Source organism: Bufo gargarizans, chromosome 3 (assembly GCF_014858855.1).
Source record: "Bufo gargarizans isolate SCDJY-AF-19 chromosome 3, ASM1485885v1, whole genome shotgun sequence".
Taxonomy (NCBI): Eukaryota; Metazoa; Chordata; class Amphibia; order Anura; family Bufonidae; genus Bufo; species Bufo gargarizans.
Window position 1 is genome coordinate 100,393,805 of NC_058082.1, and position 22,999 is coordinate 100,416,803.

General features: G+C 41.0%; 1 protein-coding gene across 2 annotated transcripts in view; it reads left to right on the forward strand.

Annotated features, from left to right (window-relative positions):
- Positions 1-22,999, forward strand: part of PPP1R1A (protein phosphatase 1 regulatory inhibitor subunit 1A) — a 247,717-nt gene that overhangs the window by 137,887 nt on the left and 86,831 nt on the right. Inside the window, exon 1 of one of the 2 annotated variants that reach the window (XM_044286656.1) lies at positions 14,322-14,373. The exons of the other annotated variant lie outside the window; for it this stretch is intronic. Within the exon in view, the coding sequence (XP_044142591.1) occupies positions 14,337-14,373 (37 nt within the window). The 5' untranslated portion in view covers positions 14,322-14,336. Of the gene's footprint in view, positions 1-14,321; positions 14,374-22,999 lie in introns of those variants that run through there. 2 annotated transcript variants of the gene reach the window in all.

Genomic DNA, 22,999 nt, shown 5'->3' on the forward strand with positions numbered 1-22,999 from the left:
TGTGTCCGGTTTGAAGGGTGCCTTTTCCAGACTGCATGTTTCAGCTCCTTCCAAAGATGCTCAATAGGATTGAGGTCAGGGCTCATAGAAGGCCACTTTAGAATAGTCCAATTTTTTCCTCTTAGCCATTCTTGGGTGTTTTTAGCGGTGTGTTTTGGGTCATTGTCCTGTTGCAAGACCCATGACCTGCGACTGAGACCAAGCTTTCTGACACTGGCTAGTACATTTCTCTCTAGAATTCCTTGATAGTCTTGAGATTTCATTGTACCCTGCACAGATTCAAGACACCCTGTGCCAGACGCAGCAAAGCAGCCCCAGAACATAACAGAGCCTCCTCCATGTTTCACAGTAGGGACAGTGTTCTTTTCTTGATATGCTTCATTTTTTCGTCTGTGAACATACAGCTGATGTGCCTTGGCAAAAACTTCGATTTTTGTCTCATCTGTCCACAGGACATTCTCCCAGAAGCTTTGTGGCTTGTCAACATGTAGTTTGGCATATTCCAGTCTTGCTTTTTTATGATTCGTTTTCAACAATGGTGTCCTCCTTGGTCGTCTCCCATGTAGTCCACTTTGGCTCAAACAACGACGGATGGTGCGATCTGACACTGATGTTCCTTGAGCATGAAGTTCACCTTGAATCTCTTTAGAAGTCTTTCTAGGCTCTTTTGTTACCATTCGGATTATCCGTCTCTTAGATTTGTCATCAATTTTCCTCCTGCGGCCACGTCCAGGGAGGTTGGCTACAGTCCCATGGATCTTAAACTTATGAATAATATGTGCAACTGTACTCACAGGAACATCTAGTTGCTTGGAGATGGTCTTATAGCCTTTACCTTTAACATGCTTGTCTATAATTTTCTTTCTGATCTCTTGAGACAGCTCTTTCCTTTGCTTCCTCTGGTCCATGTCGAGTGTGGTACACACCATATCACCAAACAACACAGTGATTACCTGGAGCCATATATATAGGCCCAATGGCTGATTACAAGGTTGTAGACACCTGTGATGCTAATTAGTGGACACACCTTGAATTAACATGTCCCTTTGGTCACATTATGTTCTGTGTTTTCTAGGGGTACCATCATTTTTGTCCATGCCTGTTTCATGAGTTTATTTTTTTACATAATTCTGTTGAAGCATGGTTGAAAAACAATGTCTGACTTTCATTGGTTAACATTTATAGAATTTTAATTTATTATTACTTTTGTCAGATTAAAGTTATTTCTGTGACCATTGTGACTTTTTCTTTCATTGACCAAAGGGTACCAACAATTTTGTCCACGTCTGTATATATTCGTATTCTCGAATATTCTAGATTTTTTTTCATCTGAACCCATGATCTCTTCCTGCTTCTTGCTTGTGGGCCAATGAGAAGGCTGCAATGTATTTGTCTGAGCTTAGCAACATCCCTAGCAACCAATAGGAAAGCTGCCTACCCCTTACTATATAAGAACCTCCCCAGCAGCAATTTTCTACAGTTTTATGGAGTTCTGGGAGAGAAAGCAGAGTCATTGCTGTGCTCTGTGCTTTGCTGTGTCATTACATTAGATAGTTAGTTAGCTTATATATATATATATATATATATATATATATAATACAGATAGTCAGTGTAGGTAGATCGTGATATAGTGTAGCTGATAGGTTCTGCTGTCCATACATACATGCTACATACATAGTGCTGTGATGTCACAAGTTCACAACAATACTTAGTGCACAAATGTGAAGTTTCCCGTATTGTGCCAAAATATGCTCATCATATAAAGCTATTGTGATGTTCTGCCGTGCCAACCATTTTCTCCAGTCTCAGAAAACTTCTAGCAGCTTGAAAAATTTATTAAAATTAATATTCGCAAAATATCGCAAATTCGAATATTGCCCCTGCCGCTCGCTCATCACTAATAATCATAACATATAACTATTTACAATTGCAGATACCCCCAGGTCCATAGTGCTGCAGATTCACTGAGCAGTCAAGTGTAGAAAAGGCAGATTTCCATAGACAGCCTACTTTTTATCCCTCCAGTCACACAGGGGCTCCCGGAATACCTTTCTCATGATCATTGGGGGTTCAAAAGGTCAGACCCTCATTAATCATACATTTATCTCCTATCTGGTGGATAAGTGGTTAATGTTATTTATAAGAAAATTCATTAAACCTGTTTCAGACCACCTATAGACTTTATATCTCGGGGCAGTCTGTGCTTATCGCTGCATGATAATTGTGCATCTGCAAAAGCAAAGAGCGACTGTAGTCAGTGACAGCTAGGATCCCCATAGAAAAGCAGAAATAGTTTTTTTTATATCATCCCTGTCATCTCCATCACTGTATACACAGTGTTCATTGAGCTTTGTATATAAAGGTCAGGAAGTGGCAATACACTTCCTCTTCTTGTTCTAGCAGTCAGCTGATCGCCAGGTCCCAGGTATCTGCACAAGCTGCTGGGTCATAGCAGACCTAGATCAGCTCTGCAATGCAGGTTAGGAGGTTGAAATCCTCTTTAATTGGGGCTAATATGTCAACCCACGTTACAGGAAATCAGCAATTAATAATAAAAAAAAATGTAATGATAAATGCCCTCCAAAGTTCTTGGTTGACCTTATGGGGGGTACAAAATGTAAAATAAAAAAAGAAGAAAATAATTATAATAAAATAATAATAATTAATAAGACAAATGCCAGAAGTCTTAGCTAGCAAAATGGGAGAGCTGGAGGCTATGGTACTAGAAGAACACATAGATGTAGTTGGTGTGGCTGAGACATGGTTGGACTCTTCGCATGACTGGGCTGTAAATATTGAGGGTTTTACACTACTTAGGAAAGACCGGGTCAATAGAAAAGGTGGTGGTGTGTGCCTGTATGTGAGGAGTGATCTCAAGACAAGTATGAAAGAGGCAATTGTGGGTGAGGATGGTGAGGATGTGGAAACCTTATGGGTGGAAGTTCAAAGGGATATAAACACTGAAACAATAATACTTGGTGTAATCTATAGACCCCCTAACATCACAGAGGAGATAGAAACGCAACTGTATAACCAAATAGAGCGGGGGCACAGGCTGGTACAGTGGTCGTAATGGGAGATTTTAACTTCCCAGACATTGACTGGGGTCATGGTTCTGGCTCAACTGCAAAGGGGAGAAAATTAATCAACTTGATGCAGGACCACTTTATGGGCCAGTTTGTAGAAGCTCCCACTAGGAGCGATGCTCTGTTGGATCTGGTAATGTTAATGTTCGAGAAACACTAGGTAATAGTGACCACAATATAATTATATTTTCCCTAAACTATAAAAAGCAAACTCTGTCAGGTAGAGCAAAGACACTGAATTTCAAAAAGGCAAATTTTCCTGGGTTGAGGGCAGCATTTCAGGGCATAGACTGGGAGCAGCTACTGTCACATAATAATACAGATGATAAATGGGAGAGCTTCAAATCTACATTGACTAATTGCACTAAAAAATTTATCCCTTTACGTAACAAGTATAAACGGCTAAAATTAAACCCCCCATGGCTTACAGCTACTGTAAAAAGAGCAATAAAAGACAAAAAGAGGGCATTTCAAATATACAAATCTGAGGGGTCAACTGTAGCGTTTGAAGATTACAAAGGGCTTAATAAAATCTGCAAAAAGGAGATAAAATTAGCAAAGATACAAAACGAACAGCAGGTAGCAAAAGAAAGCAAAGCAAATCCCCAAAGGTTTTTTAAATATATAAATGCTAAAAAAAAAACTAGGTCTGAGCAGGTAGGTCGCCTAAATAATGGTAATAGGGAGGTAGACTCTGAAGATAAGGAAAAGGCAGAGTTCCTAAATAGGTTTTTTAGTTCTGTATATACAAAAGAAGAGAAAGGAGCTGATATCTGTGGCGCCGGGGCTGTTAGTACATCCAGTGATATAATCAACTGTAGATATGGTCCAAGAGAAGTTAAATAGGGTAAATGTGAACAAAATACCGGGTCCAGATGGATTACACCCAAGAGTGCTTAAAGAGCTCAGTTCAGTTATTGCTGTGCCCCTGTTTATAATTTTTAAGGATTTTCTAGGGACTGGTACAGTGCCAAGTGATTGGCGCAAGGAAAACGTGGTGCCCATATTCAAAAAAGGATCAAGGTCCTCCACAGGTAATTATAGACCAGTTAGTTTAACTTCTGTTGTGGGAAAAATGTTTGAAGGACTCTTAACCCCTTAAAGACATAGGGCGTACCGGTACGCCCTATTTCCCGAGTCCTTAAGGACCAAGGGCGTACCGGTACGTCCTAACTTAAAATCTTAATTCCGGCGCCGCTGGGGTTAATCGGAACGGGATTTCGGCTGAAATCATTCAGCCGGCATCCCGTAACAACGCAGGGGGGGTCATTTGACCCCCCCGTATCGGCGATCGCAGAAAACCGCAGGTCAATTCAGACCTGCGGTTTGCTGCGCTTTTTGCCGTTTCTGATCCCCGCGGTCCCTGACCGCGGGGATCAGAAACTTCAGAGTGCCCGAAATCAATATTGTTAACCCCCCCCTGCACCCCTGCACGATTTGATGGCGGCGGGTGGTGCAGGGGGGGTGTCGCATGCAGTGGGGGCGTTGCGGGAGGCGGGCGGTGCTGCAGGCGGGATCGCGATCCCCCGCCCGCCTCCCATTGCATAATCGTTGGTGTACAGTGGGTATACCAGGGTGCCAGCACATTGCTGGCACCCTGGTATAAACAGCTGACATCGTTGATGCGATGTCAGCCGTTTAACCCTTTCCATACAGCGGTCCGTACGGACCGCTGTATGGAAAAGGTTAACAGTAAGAGGGAGCTCCCTCCCTCTCCGATCGGGGGGCTGCTGTGCCTTTGCAGCCCCCCGATGGGAGAAGGAGAGAGCCCCCAGACAGCCCCCCCAGAACCCCGTCCTTACCCTTCCCCGTCTGCGAAGTTCTGACCATAACTGAGCAGACGGGGAAGGTTCCCATGGCAACAGGACGCCTGATCAGGCGTCCTGCTGTCCATGGTGCTGAACAGATCTGTGCTGAAAGCATAGACCTGTTCAGTGTAAGTAAAATACAGTGCAGAAACCTATATAGGTTCTGTTCTGTATTTTACAGACATCAGACCCACTGGATCTTCAAGAACCAAGTGGGTCTGGGTCAAAAAAATCAAATAAAAAGTGAAAAAAGTTAAGATAAAAAAAAAAACATTTATCACTGAATAAAAATTAAAAAAATAAAATACACTACACATATTAGGTATCGCCGCGTCCGTAACGACCTGATCTATAAAATGGTCATGTTACTTTCCCCGCACAGTGAACGCCATAAAAATAAAAAAATAAAAACTATGAGAAAATTGAAATTTTGCCCACCTTACTTCCCAAAAAAGGTAATAAAAGTGATCAAAAAAGTCGCATGTACGCCAAAATAGTACCAATCAAACCGTCATCTCATCCCGCAAAAAATGAGACCCTACTCAAGATAATCGCCCAAAAACTGAAAAAACTATGGCTCTTAGACTATGGAAACACTAAAACATGATTTTTTTTGGTTTCAAAAATAAAATCATTGTGTAAAATGTACATAAATAAAAATAAAGTATACATATTAGGTATCGCCGCGTCCGTATCGACCGGCTCTATATAAATATCACATGACCTAACCCCTCAGGTGACCACCGTAAAAAAAAAAAAAAAAAACTGTGTAAAAAAAGCAATTTTTTGCCATCTTACGTCACAAAAAGTGTAATAGCAAGCGATCAAAAAGTCATATGCACCCCAAAATAGTGCCAATCAAACTGTCATCTCACCCCGCAAAAAATTAGACCCTACTCAAGATAATCACCCAAAAACTGAAAAAACTATGGCTCTTAGACTATGGAGACACTAAACAATTTTTTGGTTTTCAAAATGAAGTTATTGTATAAAACTTACATAAATAAAAAAAATTGTATACATATTAGGTATCGCCGCGTCCGTGACAACCTGCTCTATAAAATTACCACGTGATCTAACCTGTCAGATGAATGTTGTAAATAACAAAAAAAAAAAACATGCCAAAAAAGCTATTTCTTGTTACCTTGCCGCACAAAAAGTGTAATATAGAGCAACCAAAAATCATATGTACCCTAAACTAGTACCAACAATACTGCCACCCTATTCCGTACTTTCTAAAATGGGGTCACTTTTTTTGGAGTTTCTACTCTAGGGGTGCATCAGGGGGGCTTTAAATGGGACATGGTGTAAAAAAACCAGTCCAGCAAAATCTGCCTTCCAAAAACCGTATGGCATTCCTTTCCTTCTGCGCCCTGCCGTGTGCCCGTACAGTAGTTTACGACCACATATGGGGTGTTTCTGTAAACTACAGAATCAGGGCCATAAATAATGAGTTTTGTTTGGCTGTTAACCCTTGCTTTGTTACTGGAAAAAAAATATTAAAATGGAAAATCTGCCAAAAAAGTGAAATTTTGAAATTATATCTCTATTTTCCATTGAATCTTGTGCAACACCTAAAGGGTTAACAAAGTTTGTAAAATCAGTTTTGAATACCTTGAGGGGTGTAGTTTCTTAGATGGGGTCACTTTTATGGAGTTTCTACTCTAGGGGTGCATCAGGGGGGCTTCAAATGGGACATGGTGTCAAAAAAACTGTCCAGCACAATCTGGCTTCCAAAAACCATACGGCGCACCTTTCACTCTACGCCCCGCTGTGTGGCCGTACAGTAGTTTATGGCCACATATGGGGTGTTTCTGTAAACAGTAGAGTCAGGGCAATAAAGATACAGTCTTGTTTGGCTGTTAACCCTTGCTTTGTTAGTGGAAAAAATGGGTTAAAATGGAAAATTAGGCAAAAAAATGAAATTCTCAAATTTCATCCCCATTTGCCAATAACTCTTGTGCAACACCTAAAGGGTTAACGGAGTTTGTAAAATCAGTTTTGAATACCTTGAGGGGTGTAGTTTCTTAGATGGGGTCACTTTTATGGAGTTTCTACTCTAGGGGTGCATCAGGGGGCTTCAAATGGGACATGGTGTCAAAAAAACTGTCCAGCAAAATCTGGCTTCCAAAAACCATACGGCGCACCTTTCACTCTACGCCCCGCTGTGTGGCCGTACAGTAGTTTATGGCCACATATGGGGTGTTTCTGTAAACAGCAGAGTCAGGGCAATAAAGATACAGTCTTGTTTGGCTGTTAACCCTTGCTTTGTTAGTGGAAAAAATGGGTTAAAATGGAAAATTAGGCAAAAAAATGAAATTCTCAAATTTCATCCCCATTTGCCAATAACTCTTGTGCAACACCTAAAGGGTTAACGGAGTTTGTAAAATCAGTTTTGAATACCTTGAGGGGTGTAGTTTATAGAATGGGGTCATTTTTGGGCGGTTTCTATTATGTAAGCCTCGCAAAGTGACTTCAGAGCTGTAGTGGTCCCTAAAAATTGGGTTTTTGTAAATTTCTGAAAAATTTCAAGATTTGCTTCTAAACTTCTAAGCCTTGTAACATCCCCAAAAAATAAAATATCATTCCCAAAATAATTCAAACATGAAGTAGACATATGGGGAATGTTAAGTCATCACAATTTTTTGGGGTATTACTATGTATTACAGAAGTAGAGAAACTGAAACTTTGAAATTTGCTAATTTTTCCAAATTTTTGGTAAATTAGGTATTTTATTATGCAAAAAAATTAATTTTTTTGACTTTTTTTTACTAGTATCATGAAGTACAATATGTGACGAAAAAACAATCTCAGAATGGCCTGGATAAGTCAAAGCGTTTTAAAGTTATCACCACTTAAAGTGACACTGGTCAGATTTGCAAAAAATGGCCTGGTCCTTAAGGTGAAAATGAGCCCGGTCCTTAAGGGGTTAAGGGACTATATACAGGAGTATGTGACTATAAATAATATTATAAGTGATAACCAGCATGGGTTTACCAAGGACAGATGTTGTCAGACTAACTTGATTTGTTTTTATGAGGAGGTGAGTAGTAGCCTGGACACCGGGGCGGCTGTGGATGTAGTGTTTCTGGATTTTGCAAAGGCTTTTGATACTGTCCCTCATGTTTAATGGGTAAAGTAAGGTCTATTGGCTTGGAAAGTATAGTTTGTAATTGGATTGAAAACTGGCTGAAGGACCGTGTCCACAGAGTTGTGGTCAATGATTCCTATTCAGAATGGTCCCAGGTTATAAGTGGTGTACCCCAAGGTTCAGTGCTGGGTCCTCTATTTAAAGGGGTTGTCCCACTTCATAAAATAGCTTTTATCTAATCTATTTACCCCCAAACAACAAATCTTCCTATTCATGTTATAAACCAAAAGCTACCTTTCCTGCAAAAAATCATGAAAAGCGATTCCTTTGTTGTTTTCTGTCTCCCTGGGATACGGCCACTTTCCTCCGGCCGAATCGCTGTGCCGCGCCTGCGCACAACGGCCCTACAAATTATCGTGCCGCCTCTCCCTTCCTCTGAGTACGCGCACGTTCGCGCATGCGCTGTTTATCCCGTGTGTCGGAGATAGCGCAGCGCATGCGCGAACATCCGAACAGTTCGGGCGAGTCTGCGGAGCGAGAGGACGGACGTCGGAGGCTCTGGATATTTCATAAAAGGTAAGTATAAGATCTAGTGGCCCACTCACCACCGAATATTGAGTATTGGACAATAAAGGGGGCATTTTTAGTGACACTGTGGGCAACAATATAGGGTTTTTAGTGACACTGGGGGCAACTATCTGAATTTTAGGGACACAGGGGGCAACTCTATGAATTCTAGGGACACTGGGGGCAACAATATAGGGTTTTTAGTGACACTGGGGGCAACTATCTGAATTTTAGGGACACAGAGGGGCAACTCTATGAATTCTAGGGACACTGGGGGCAACAATATAGGGTTTTTAGTGACACTGGGGGCAACTATCTGAATTTTAGGGACACAGGGGGCAACTCTATGAATTCTAGGGACACTGGGGGCAACAATATAGGGTTTTTAGTGACACTGGGGGCAACTATCTGAATTTTAGGGACACAGGGGGCAACTATATGAATTCTAGGGATACTGGGGGCAACAATATAGGAATTTTAGTGACACTGGGGGCAACTATATGATTATCAATATATGTCATATAAAGAATGGTGGAGAGATATTACAGGTGTAAGACTGACATAAAATGGATATGTAGCAGAGCTAGGTATGCGCTGGTACATTCTCAGTGATTGGTGAGGTGGGGATTATCAATATATGTCATATAAAGAATGGTGGAGAGATATTACAGGTGTAGGACTGACATAACAGGGATATGTAGCAGAGCTAGGTATGCGCTGGTACATTCTCAGTGATTGGTGAGGTGGGGATTATCAATATATGGCATATAAAGAATGGTGGAGAGATAGTACAGGTGTAGGACTGACATAAAATGGATATGTAGCAGAGCTAGGCATGCGCTGGTACATTCTCAGTGATTGGTGAGGTGGGGATTATCAATATATGTCATATAAAGAATGGTGGAGAGATATTACAGGTGTAGGACTGACATAATAGGGATATGTAGCAGAGCTAGGTATGCGCTGGTACATTCTCAGTGATTGGTGAGGTGGGGATTATCAATATATGGCATATAAAGAATGGTGGAGAGATAGTACAGGTGTAGGACTGACATAAAATGGATATGTAGCAGAGCTAGGTATGCGCTGGTACATTCTCAGTGATTGGTGAGGTGGGGATTATCAATATATGTCATATAAAGAATGGTGAAGAGATAGGGTAATACACTGATATGTGGCCGAGTTCCATATAAGCTGGGTAATAGGTCAGTAATAATATCAGATACAGGGAAAGCTGGGTAATAAGTCTATAAGACTTATTACCCAGCTTTCCCGGTATCAGATATTATCACTGACTTATTACCCAGCTTTCCCGGTATCAGATATTATCACTGACTTATTACCCAGCTTTCCTGGTGTACAATAATATTGTACACTGGGAAAGCTGGGTAATAAGTCAGTGATAATATTGTACACCGGGAAAGCTGGGTAATAAGTCAGTGATAATATCTGATACCGGGAAAGCTGGGTAATAAGTCAGTGATAATATCTGATACCGGGAAAGCTGGGTAATAAGTCAGTGATAATATCTGATACCGGGAAAGCTGGGTAATAAGTCAGTGATAATATTGTACACCGGGAAAGCTGGGTAATAAGTCTGTAATAATATTGTACACAGGGAAAGCTGGGTAATAAGTCAGTGAATATATCTATCTATATCTAGCACAGATCATATGGCTACTAGCTAACATGCATTTGGGCTGTAGTGATTTATTGTTTTTGCTGCACAGAATGGGTTTGTAACACAGGTTTTATGTGTAAAAGTGTATTAGAATGCAGGACAGCCACAAGTTACTCCATTAGTTCACTAGCATTGGTCAGTGGTCACTGAGTGATTCCCCAGCAGGGGGATGGGCTGTACATACTCTGCAGGCTGCCAGACTGATGACTCATCCACATGAACGAGCACGCAAGGACTGAGCTCTGAGGGTGAGTCATGAGGAGGCGTGGCCTTCAGTCAACTGCCTGAGAACCAGGAAGTTATCAGGACATTTACTGCTGGTAAGATTGAAACAGCAAAGTGGGACAACCCCTTTAATTTATTTATGAATAATATTGAGGACCGGATTAATAGCACCATATCTATTTTTGCAGATGACACTAAACTGTGTAGAACTGTACGGTCTATGGAAGATGTCCACAAACTACAAGCTGACTTGAATACACTGAGTGATTGGGCATCAACTTGGCAAATGAGGTTCAATGTGGACAAATGTAAAGTTATGCATCTTGGTAGTAATAACCTCTGTGCTTCATATGTCCTAGGTGATGTAGCACTAGGTGAGTCACTTATAGAGAAGTATTTGGGTGTCCTTGTGGATGGTAGATTAAATTACAGCATACAATGTCAGTCAGCTGCTTCTAAGGCCACCAGGATATTGTCATGCATTAAACGAGGCACGGACTCGCGGGGCAGAGATGTAACGTTACCACTTTACAAAGCGTTGGTGTCCAGTTCTGCGCACCAGTACATAGAAAGGATGCACTGCAGCTGGAAAATGTACAAAGCAGAGCGACTAAAATAAGGGGCATGGAGGGTCTTAGTTATGAAGAATGATTAAAATAATTGAATTTATTTAGTCTTGAGAAGGGACATCTAAGGGGGGCCTTGATTAACCTATACAAATATATAAATGGGCCATACAAAAAATACGGTGAAAAGCTGTTCCAGAAAAAGTTCCGTCTCCAGAAGAGTCAAAGCTTCCTTACTGTAAGAACTGTGAATCTGTAGAACAGACTTCCTCAGGATGTGGCCACAGCAGGAACAGTAGACAGTTACAAAAAGGGTTTAGACAAATTCTTAAAGGAAAAAAACATTAATGCTTATGAAAACGTGTAGAAATCTGAGTCTCACTTCCTTCTAGGATTCGTGTCCCCATCTATCCCTTGGTTGAACTTGATGGACATTTGTCTTTTTTCAACCGTATTAACTACTGTATGTAACTATGTAACTAATGCCTCAACTAGCCCATACCACAGCTTCTAGCTTCACTGCCATTCACCCTAAATTATATATCCCCTATATACATTTTTCCATATCTGCATATAAAGCTATTGTAATGTTCTGCCGTGCCAACCATTTTCTCCAGTCTCGGGAAACTTCTAGCAGCTGGAAAAATGTGGCAAAAGTGACCCACGCCTGTATTGCGCATGCCATATGTGCAAATTACATTGCTGATTTCCGCAATCAAGAAAATAATGGCGAATTCGCAAATTTATGACAAATATTCGAATATTGCCCCTGCCGCTCATCACTAATAATCATAACAACATATAACTATTTACAATTGCAGATACCCCCAGGTACATGGTGCTGCAGATTCACTGAGCAGTCAAGTGTGGAAAAGGCAGATTTCCATAGACAGCCTACTTTTTATCCCTTTAGTCACACAGGGGCTCCAGGAATACCTTTCTCATAATCATTGGGGGTTCAAACGGTCAGACCCTCAGTGATCATACATTTATCTCCTATCTGGTGGATAAGTGGTTAATGTTATTTATAAGAAAATTAATTTAACCTGTTTCAGACCACCTATAGACTTTATATCTCTGGGCAGTCTGTGCTTATCTCTGCATGAAAATTGTGCATCTGCCAGAGCAAATAGCGACTGTAGTCAGTGACAGCTAGGATCCCCATAGAAAAGCAGAAATTGTTTTTATTTTATTTTATCATCCCTGTCATCTCAATCACTGTATACACAATTGTGGCGAAACCAACCTCGCCACTGGGTTTTGGAGAGGGCTGTTTAAAAGCCTCTTGCCTCAGGATTATGGCCCATAGTAACTTTAAAGGAGAAAACAGACCGGCCGCACAGCTTAAATCTGTCTGTATTTTATGTTATTATGCGTTCAGTTAAATTGTATGTTATGTGAGGGCACCCAGATAGCTAATATTATTGTATTCGTGTATTCTGAGTGCCATTCACCTAATGATATGCACTCAGACTTGAGCTATCTGGGGATATGTTAAATGTCTGTGTTTGCTGTGGGGGTGTGCCATTGTGTGTTTAAATGGTGATGTCTGTCCTGTTGTCTCCACATGCGTATTGGTGATCTCCCTTTGTCCTGAGAGATAATTGGATTGCCTTCGGTTGTCTCTGGGACAGAGAGGAGGAAACCATGATGCATTGTGGGGATGTGTTGTATCTGTTCTGTATTTGCAAAACTGTAATAAAAACCAGGCTGGGTGTGCCAGCACATCAGAGCACTGCTTGACCCTCAAGACGGAGCCTTGTCTCGTTATTGGGGGGATTCCCTGTATGCTGTTGGAGACTGATTGCCAGGAGTGTAAGCTGACTGATACGCTTTTCCTGTTCGTCTGCTGACAGCTATTTGTGAGGTTACAGTTTGGAGTGCTATTTGGTATCCAGTTCGGGAGGTTGGTGTTCTGCAGTAGCTGTGCCTGTCTCTCAGAAAGGGGCATATCGCCTAAACGGATCTTAAACCCTTGTCTGCTGAAACGGTCCGTTACAACAATGTTCATTGAGCTTTGTATATAAAGGTCAGGAAGTGGCAATGCAGCCACTTCCTCTTCTTGTCCTAGCAGACAGCTGATCGCCAGGTCCCAGGTAACTGCACAAGCTGCTGGGTCTTAGCAGACCCAGATCAGCTCTGCAGTGCAGGTCGGGAGGTTAAAAAAATGTAATGATAAATGCCCTCCAAAGTTCTTGGTTGACCTTATGGGGGGTACAAAATGTAAAATAAAAAAAAGAAGAAAAAAAATAAAAATAAAATAATAATAATAATTAAGAGAATACCTCAACTAGCTCATACCACAGCTTCTAGATTCACTGCCATCTACCCTAAATTATATATCCCCTATATTAATTTTACCATAATAAAAGGGACACACTTCAAAAATGTATTTTATTTGCGGTGCTATTAAAAAAAATAAAAAAAATGTGAAAAACACAATAATTTCCCTTTTTATTTTATATTTTCCTGGTTATAAAAAAAATAAAAGCAATAATACTATAGTAAAAATAGTATACAAATATCAGCAAAAAACTTTTTGAATAACCAAATGCTTTTTAAGCTGCATGTACTAAACAAAGCTGCAGAAGGAAGTTGACAGGTCAGTTCTACCTCACAGGGAACACAGTAAAAATTAAAACCCTTAAAACTGTGGTGGAATTTTATTTTATGGAATTTTTTCCAGCTTCGTACTGCATCATGTGCAATATCAAATGGTATCATTTGAAAGCATAACTTGTGGGAATAGAAAAATGAAAAGTTAGTGCTTTGGGAAGACATGGTAAAACGAAAATAAATTAAAGTAATTGATGATCTTGGGGGTCCAACTCCTAGCACCCTCACCCTTCAAACAGCTGATCGGTAAGGGTGTTGGGAGTCGGACCCCCACAGATTTGATATTGATGATGACCCATCCTGAGGACAGTTTTTTTATATTTAACTCCTGAAAAATCCCGTAAAGAGATTTAAGCAGATAATTTCAGACACAATTCCGATATCCAGAACCAAGATATATATTAGAGTTGAGAAAATCGAATCTAACTAAGTGGAATTCGATCCGAATTTCAGGATATATTCGATTCGCCACAAAGCCGAATTTCCTCCATGCTTCATGGTAGCAAATCGATTTAACCTGAAATAGTGTAAAAAAAAATAATCATACTTACCTCCTCCATTTGCTCATAAAGGGCTGGCCACTGCCATTTTGATTGAAGATTTCGGCTTAAATCCCATGTATGACATCACCACGCCAGCTGGCGTCACAACGTCATCTCGGGCCACGCAAGATTTCTCGACAGAACTTCAAGTAAGATGGCGATGGGCAGCCTGTCACGAGCAAATGGAGGCGGTAAGTATGATTTCATTTTTTTTTTCAGTTAATTTTATACTACTTTTACTCTCGGATGTCGCAATCATGTATGAACGCGGCATCTGAGGGATACAATGATGAGGGGCGTCATTGTACCCGCTACTGACAAAAAATGCACTTTATGACGCAAATATTTTTGGAAAATTCGGCGACGCAGCCGAATCGAATTTTCCTAAACTTTGCTCATCTCTAATATATATGTACACTATTTCAAGAAGTACTATGAACTAGTATAATTTTTTTATAGATCAGTTATCATTTAACTTTCTGTGATTTCATTTAATTAACTGCTCATCTGACCATTATTAAAGTGATAATTGTGAAACAGGGAGAGGTCTCTAGTCACAAACTGCAGAAGAGAAGGCAAATGAAACCTTTATTACAATATTCAGGTTATTTTCATCTAAATGTGCATATTAATGTCCACATTTGCAATGTAGATTTGTATCAGTCACTGATTGTGAACACAAGGGCTATGGTTAATTAAACATTAGGCTTGTTTCAGGGTGGTGCCCTATGTCAGTACAGACTGTGAAAGTTGTTTTGAGCATGTCCAGATAAGATTGTGTGGGGGAGACAGTTTCCTATCTTCATAGACAGAATTGTAATAGAATTAGAGATTTTCCTAGTCTTATGACGGAAAATATAGATTTTATAAAGACGGAGGCTGGTATCATTGCATTAACCTTCTTTAATGCTCAAATAGCAATATATAATGTACATATATAATAGGATACTTTAGGAGAAAAAAATGTATGTGTATATATCATATTCTGCCTAGCAACAGCTATTCAAATGAGGAGCTGAGGTATCCAATCACATCTTGATCCTTAGTCTATATAAACTGCTGCGCTGTGTAGCTCCTCTTCTTTCGACAAGCGAATCAGAAAAAACATGGAAACCATGAAATGAGAAAAGACGATCGGTCGATCATAGGAAATAAACAGGAATCTCCATTGAAATTTAAATCTTTAGTATCCTGTAATGATAGAAAAAAATAAGTGTAGGGTGGGGTAATTGGGAGGGATGATACTCGCCTCCCGTCTTTATAAAATCAATATTTTCCGTCATAAGACTAGGAAAATCTCTAATTTTATGGCAGACGGGAAGCTCGTATCATTGCAATTTTAAAGCTACAAGACAATATACACTCACCTAAAGAATTATTAGGAACACCTGTTCTATTTCTCATTAATGCGATTATCTAGTCAACCAATCACATGGCAGTTGCTTCAATGCATGTAGGGTTGTGGTCCTGGTCAAGACAATCTCCTGAACTCCAAACTGAATGTCAGAATGGGAAAGAAAGGTGATTTAAGCAATTTTGAGCGTGGCATGGTTGTTGGTGCCAAACGGGCAGGTCTGAGTATTTCACAATCTGCTCAGTTACTGGGATTTTCACGCACAACCATTTCTAGGGTTTACAAAGAATGGTGTGAAAAGGGAAAAACATCCAGTATGTGGCAGTCCTGTGGGCGAAAATGACTTGTTGATGCTAGAGGTCAGAGGAGAATGGGCCGACTGATTCAAGCTGATAGAAGAGCAATGTTGACTGAAATAACCACTCGGTTACAACCGAGGTATGCAGCAAAGCATTTGTGAAGCCACAACACGCACAACCTTGAGGCGGATGGGCTACAACAGCAGAATACCCCACTGGGTACCACTCATCTCCACTACAAATAGGTAAAAGAGGCTACAATTTGCACGAGCTCACCAAAATTGGACTGTTGAAGACTGGAAAAATGTTGCCTGGTCTGATGAGTCTCGATTTCTGTTGAGACATTCAAATGGTAGAGTCCAAATTTGGCGTAAACAGAATGAGAACATGTATCCATCATGCCTTGTTACCACTGTGCAGGCTGGTGGTGGCGTAATGGTGTGGGGGATGTTTTCTGGGCACACTTTAGGCCCCTTAGTGCCAATTGGCCATCGTTTAAATGCCATGGGCTACCTGAGCATTGTTTCTGACCATATCCATCCCTTCATGACCACCATGTACCCATCCTCTGATGGCTACTTCCAGCAGGATAATGCACCATGTCACAAAGCTCGAATCATTTCAAATTGTTGAACATGACAATGAGTTCACTGTACTAAAATGGCCCCCACAGTCACCAGATCTCAACCCAATAGAGCATCTTTGGGATGTGGTGGAACGGGAGCTTCGTGCCCTGGATGTGCATCCCTCAAATCTCCATCAACTGCAAGATGCTATCCTATCAATATGGGCCAACATTTCTAAAGAATGCTATCAGCACCTTGTTGAATCAATGCCACGTAGAATTAAGGCAGTTCTGAAGGCAAAAGGGGGTCCAACACTGTATTAGTATGGTGTTCCTAATAATTCTTTAGGTGAGTGTATAAGACAAGTTTAAATATTATTATGATATCACCGACATAGACATGTAAGGTTGAGGTCTATAATAGAAAGTTTTAAAAGTAGTGTCAGATGACCAGTCTGCTGTCTTAAGTATTTCGATTAAAAAACCTCCTGATTGGGCTGCTTTAGTTGTCATTGCACTCCGAGTAGAGTGGGCGTTAAATATAGAAGTGTCAATGCCAGCTAGTGACATGGTTTGTTTAACCCATCTGGCCAGAGTGGCTGAGGATACTGGCAAATAAGGGTGGCAAAAGGAAATCAGGAGTTGAGAAGAAGAACGGTAAGGTTCAGTCATTAGTTCGTAAGCTTTCAGACATCTGACTACAAATAATTTTGGTTGAAGGTGGAAAAGCTGAGTAAAAAATAGAGTGAAGACCAGTTTTGGTACGTCGAGAAATGGAAAAAAGAACTCCTTGCGGTGAGTATTGTCTATGTGATATATCTAATGCCCGAATGTCGGACATTCGTTTAAAAGATATAAGACATAAAAGGACATTCAGTTTAAAAGAAAGAAATTTGAGAGAAAGATCGTTATTATCATCCCAAGATAAAATAAAGTTAAGTAAAACAGACACATCCCATGTAGTCTGATATCTGGCCAAAGGAGGTCTTTTGAAACGAATACCCTTCATGAAACGTCATATTAATGGGTGTTTACCCACAGGGATAGAATCAATGGGTAAGTGGGTAGAAGAGATGGCTGAACGATAAACGTTTATCGTTCAATAAGCCTTGCTCCAGGTACCAGATCTACTTACAGATCACCCTGGAAAATTTGGGTTCATTGGTGCTCACAACGGCATCTGGATCCCATATCTGCCGCTTTATCCCACATCTTAAATTTCCTTTCTGAGACCAAGACTCAGAAAGGAAATTTAAAATGTGGGATAAAGCGGCATATATGGGATCCAGATGCCGTTGTGAGCACCAATGAACCCAAATTTTCCAGGCTGATCTGTAAGCAGATCTGGTACCTGGAGCCCAAGCTTCTGTGAGGAGATCTTTAGCAGATTGTGAAAGTTCTGAATTAGATGTTGTTGGCCGGATATCAGCCAAAGCACTAGACAAAGAAAACCCGATAGAAGGAGATGGTGGTAATTCCCCGATGGGTCTGTAAGAGTGGATTGGTGGGATGGAAGGATCCTCAGAATGTCTATCGTCATTCCCAGTAATTGAGGAAACCATGATTAAGTTGTCCATCATGGGGTAATGAGAGCCACTGTAGCCTCCTGGTGTATGACCTGAAGAAGAACTCTCGGTATGAGAGAAAAAGGAGGGAAAGCATACAGAATTCCTTGAGGCCATGATTGACGAAATGCATCCACCCCCAGAGCGTCCGGATCCAGACGCCAACTGAAGAAATGAGGGATCTGCCAATTGAGTCGGGACACAAATAAATCTATTTGGAGAGGACCCCAAAGAGCGTCTCTCTCTTTGAAAATCAGTAGATCTAATCTTCAATCGCTGGAGTCGGATAGATAACGGGAATTCCAATCCGCCACTGAATTGGAAATTCCTGGAATATGATCTGCCCTCAGGACAATGTTCTTGTCCAAACAAAAATGCCAAAAGTCTCTGGCAATATCCGCTAACATTTTGGATTTGGGACCCCCCAGACGGTTGATGTATTGAACCGCCGATATGTTATCCAATCTGAGAAGAACACAACAGTTGGATTTGTGCTTTGTGAAACTCTTCAAGGTGAAAGAGCTGGCTAAAAGCTCTAGGCAATTGATATGGAGTGAAAAATCGGTTTCTGACCATCTCCCTTCTGTGGATAATGGGCTGCAACGAGCGCCCCAGCTGAGAAGACTCGCATCCGATTCTATCAATAAGTCTGAATTGGAAGCGAAAATCACTTGCCTGTTCCATTCTTGAACATGATGGAGCCACCAAGTTAATTCTTCCTTGGCGTCTGCAGATAACGGAATCTGTTCTGAATAATTCAGGTCTTCTCTGAGATGTTGAGACTTTAGTCTCTGGAGAGCTCTGTAGTGGAGAGGTGCAGGAAAAATTGCTTGGATTGAAGCAGAAAGTAACCCTACGATGTGAGCGAGTTTTCTTAAAGATATTAATTCTTTGGACAGTATAGGATGAATTTCTTTGTGAATCGTATGCAACTTCCGAGCTGGAAGGCTTAATAGGTCTAATCGAGTATTTATAAGGAATCCTAAGAATTCCAGTTCTTTTGAAGGAATCAGAACTGATTTCTTGTGGTCTATAAGGAAACCCAAATCTGTAAGGAGAGTTATGGTCCAATGTAGGTGTCGTTGAATGAGTTCGAGGGAAGAGGGCATGATCGATATATCATCCAGATATATGATCAATCGAACCCCTCGACTTCTGAGAAGTGCCACCACAGGCTTCATCAATTTGGTGAAGCACCATGGGGCCGAAGAAAGGCCAAAAGGGAGGCAAGTAAATTGCCATATTTGGTCCTTCTATAGAAACTGGAGAAAATGGTGGAAAGAAGGGTGAATTGGGACAGTCAGATATGCATCTTTTAAGTCTATCTTAACTAACCAGTCGTTGTGAAGTAGAAGGTCCCTTAGAAGATGGATACCTTCAATCTTGAAATGTTGAAATGTAAGGAAATTGTTGAGATTTCGTAAATTTATCACCGGTCTGTGACCGCCATCTTTTTTCTTGACCAGGAATATGTTGCTTATAAAACCTGGTGTTCGGTATGGGACAGGAATTGTTGCTTGTTTTTGAAATAGTTCCTCTATTTCTGTTTGAACCAGTTGTTCGTCTATTTTGAAAAAACGTATCTGGTGAGGTAGATGTATCTGTATTGGATTTGTATTGAAATCCAGTTGATATCCCATTACAGTATTGAGTACCCAGTGGTTGGAAGTTATCTTGGACCAGACGTGGGAAAAATATTGGATCCTGCCCCCTAGTGGTATCATAGATAGATGAGAAACCTTGAGGCTTAGCTGTGGGAGGGCAAGATCTGTGAAATCCTCTGTTACCATGTGCTCTCTAAGGTCTTTCTCTGGTTGGGAAGAATGGGGGAAGCTGGTAGGGTGTTGGTTGGTATTAAACCCTCTCTTGAGGCACGTTGGGACCTTTGTTGTATGAAGGGGGACTTGAGTCCGGCCGGGAAAGCGGCCCTTTCCTCTCCTGGCCTTTCCAAAAACATCCTTTTAAGAGATGTCTGGGCTTTGTCAAGGGAATTAAAAATCCCTAGATATTTATTGAGATCTTTTAAAAAAGAATCTCCAAATAAAACACCTTCACTTGAAGGATCTGGGTCATTATGTGCCAGGTGGACTAGCTGTGGATCTAGGCGCATCAATACAGACTTACGCCTTTCAGAGCATATTGCTGCATTGGTATTACCTAGAATACACATAGCTCTCTGTGCCCAGCCACGTAACACTTCTGTGTTAACTGGTTCACCAGTAGATGTAGATTGTTCTGCCATATTCATTATTTTGGTCAGTGGACCTAATAAATCCAATAATTTATCTTGGATAGATTTTAAAGATCAATCTATCCCCTTTTTTGGGTGTTTTCCTGTTTTTATTAAATACTTAGAGAGGGCCGGGTCAATATCTGGTGTAACGACTGCTTTAGAAGGTAAAGTCGGGTGAGGGCACTCCACCCTAAGTTTGTTGCGATCAACCTTATCCAGAGGTTTATTAACTAGGGATGCAACATACTTTGCTACTTGGGGTAGCGGAGCCCAAATCCCCTGATCTAGGGAGTTTTATTTGGCTTGGTGTAAAAAAGGGTAAACCCTGAGTATCTAATATAACTGAACCAGAATTTTCTGGTATAGGGGATTCTTCATCTAAACAATAATATTCAGCCTCCTCACTATCATAAGCATATTCCGTAACTGATGAATTAGATGCTGCGGATGATTCCTGGCTAGAGTAATCAACATATGAATCCGGCCTATTGCATCTAGAAGATGTATGTGCCCGCTTAAGACATTCTTCCTCTGGAGCCAAGGGTCTAGAACATGAGGAGAGAGATTGTTTGGTTGGACCACCGTGGTGAGACGGGGTCTTAGAAATATTTATACTTTCTCCTGCCATATATTTAGTAGGAGAGTCATCATTCTCCATAATTTGACGCTTCCGGGTGGACTTTCTGGGTCTGTGTGTGGTCGAATCGTCTGCTGACCAAAATTGGTCGGAAGGTGTCGAAGGATGGATATTGGGTTCAGAGACCTGTTTAGCTTTTGACATCTCCCTGGTCACGGATTTATTGATATTATCGTTAAGTGATGATATAGCTGATCCGAGGGCCTGTTTTATAGACTTGTCAACTAACTCTTTAATAGCATTAGCTGAAATCCCTTCAAATGCAGGTGTATATATTTCCTGCTCCATCCTCGTTTCCACACACTCATCAGACATGTTCTGAAGAGGTGTATATATAGTGATAATTATATATATCTTTATGAGGTAAATGATATGTATTATAAGTATATAACGAATATTTTTTATATATATATGAGGTAAATAATTAAGAACCCTAATCTAATAAGAGTTAAAGATCAACCGTTATGTTGTATTTAACACTAAAAAGTAGATATAGTAGGAGTATTACTATTTGGGTGTTCTAGGTGGCAGGCTAGGATAGGATAGGGCTAGATAGTTATGTTTCTCCTGTCAGAATGTTCGGCGTCTGAGAGGAGAGAGCCTGCAAATCGCAGTTTTATAACTGCATTGCAGTCGAAATCTCGCGAATATGATATATACACATACATTTTTTTTCTCCTAAAGTATCCTATTGTATATGTACATTATATATTGCTATTTGAGCATTAAAGAAGGTTAATGCAATAATACAAGCCTCCCGTCTGCCATAAAATTATGAGTTGCCAGGAAGATTTTGCAAACTAAAAACATTTCGTTAAAGGGGGTGTCCAATCTGGGACATTTAAGGCATATCGATAGGATATCTCAAAAATATCTCCAGAATGGGGCTTCTGAAGTGAACGGAGAGCAGACCACACATGCATGGCTTAGGCTACTTTCACACTGGCGTTTTGGCTTTCCGTTTGTGAGATCCGTTCAGGGTTCTCACAAGCGGTCCAAAACAGATCAGTTTTGCCGTAATGCATTCTGAATGGAGAAGGATCTGCTCAGAATGCATCAGTTTGCCTTCGTTCCGTTTCCATTTCGCTTTGGAGGCGGACACCAAAGGGCTGCTTGCATCGAAACTGAGCCAAACAGATCCGTTCTGACACACAATGTAAGTTAATGGGGACGGATCTATTTTCTATGACGCAATCTGGCACAATAGAAAACAGATCCGTCCTCCATTGACTTTCAATGGTGTTCAAGACGGATCCGTCTTGGCAATGTTAAAGATAATACAAACAAATCCATTCTGAATGGATGCAGATGGTTGTATTATCTGAATGGATCCGTCTGTGCAGATCCATGACAGATCCGCACCAAGCACAAGTGTGAAAGTAGCCTTAGTCACAGCTATGGGACTTACGAAAAAACAGCCGAACAAGCGCACTTGGCTATTTTTTGATGTCCCATAGCAGTGAATGGAAGTTGGCCGAACATAGGCAGCTGCTCTCTGTTGACTTCAGGGCTTCTGGAGATAGAAGTAGGTCTAAGAGGTGGGACCAGCCCTATGTGACATATATAATACAGTAACCTAGCCATATGCCATAAATCTCCTAGGTGGGAATACTACTTTAAATTGCACAAGAAATATAATATAGCTAAACTGTGGCTCTCATATCACAGTATGTTGTCACCTCTGATATTTAATATCATAATTTACGCTATGATCAAATCTATTGTTCACATTGTACAGTCTGTGGGAGAAATTCACTAAGAATGGCGTTGTCACGGTGGGGAGTGGGGGAAACCGTAAAATGTCAAGTATAAAAGGGGAAAGCAGCTAGGCCAGGACGCCGAGATCGGGGAGCAGGTCACCTCCTATTGCGTCCCTAATCCTCGCCCTAATTCCTAACCGTATGAGCGGACCTTGATGGTAGGATGGCTCATACCAGGATACCTTTGGCCCTGAGTCGCCCTGATAATCCCTCTCATAGGAGCAGGGGAGAGACAACCTGTTCTTTCCAGACTGATGAATAGGAGTCTCAAATGGCCTAGCAGCAGGGAAGGGAAAAGACCATATGCAGCAACAGAGTCAGCAGGTAAGAACACCAGAAACACACTTACCTGCCGCAGCCACCACGACTGTAACCTGTGCATAAGTACAGGAGCCCACACACCA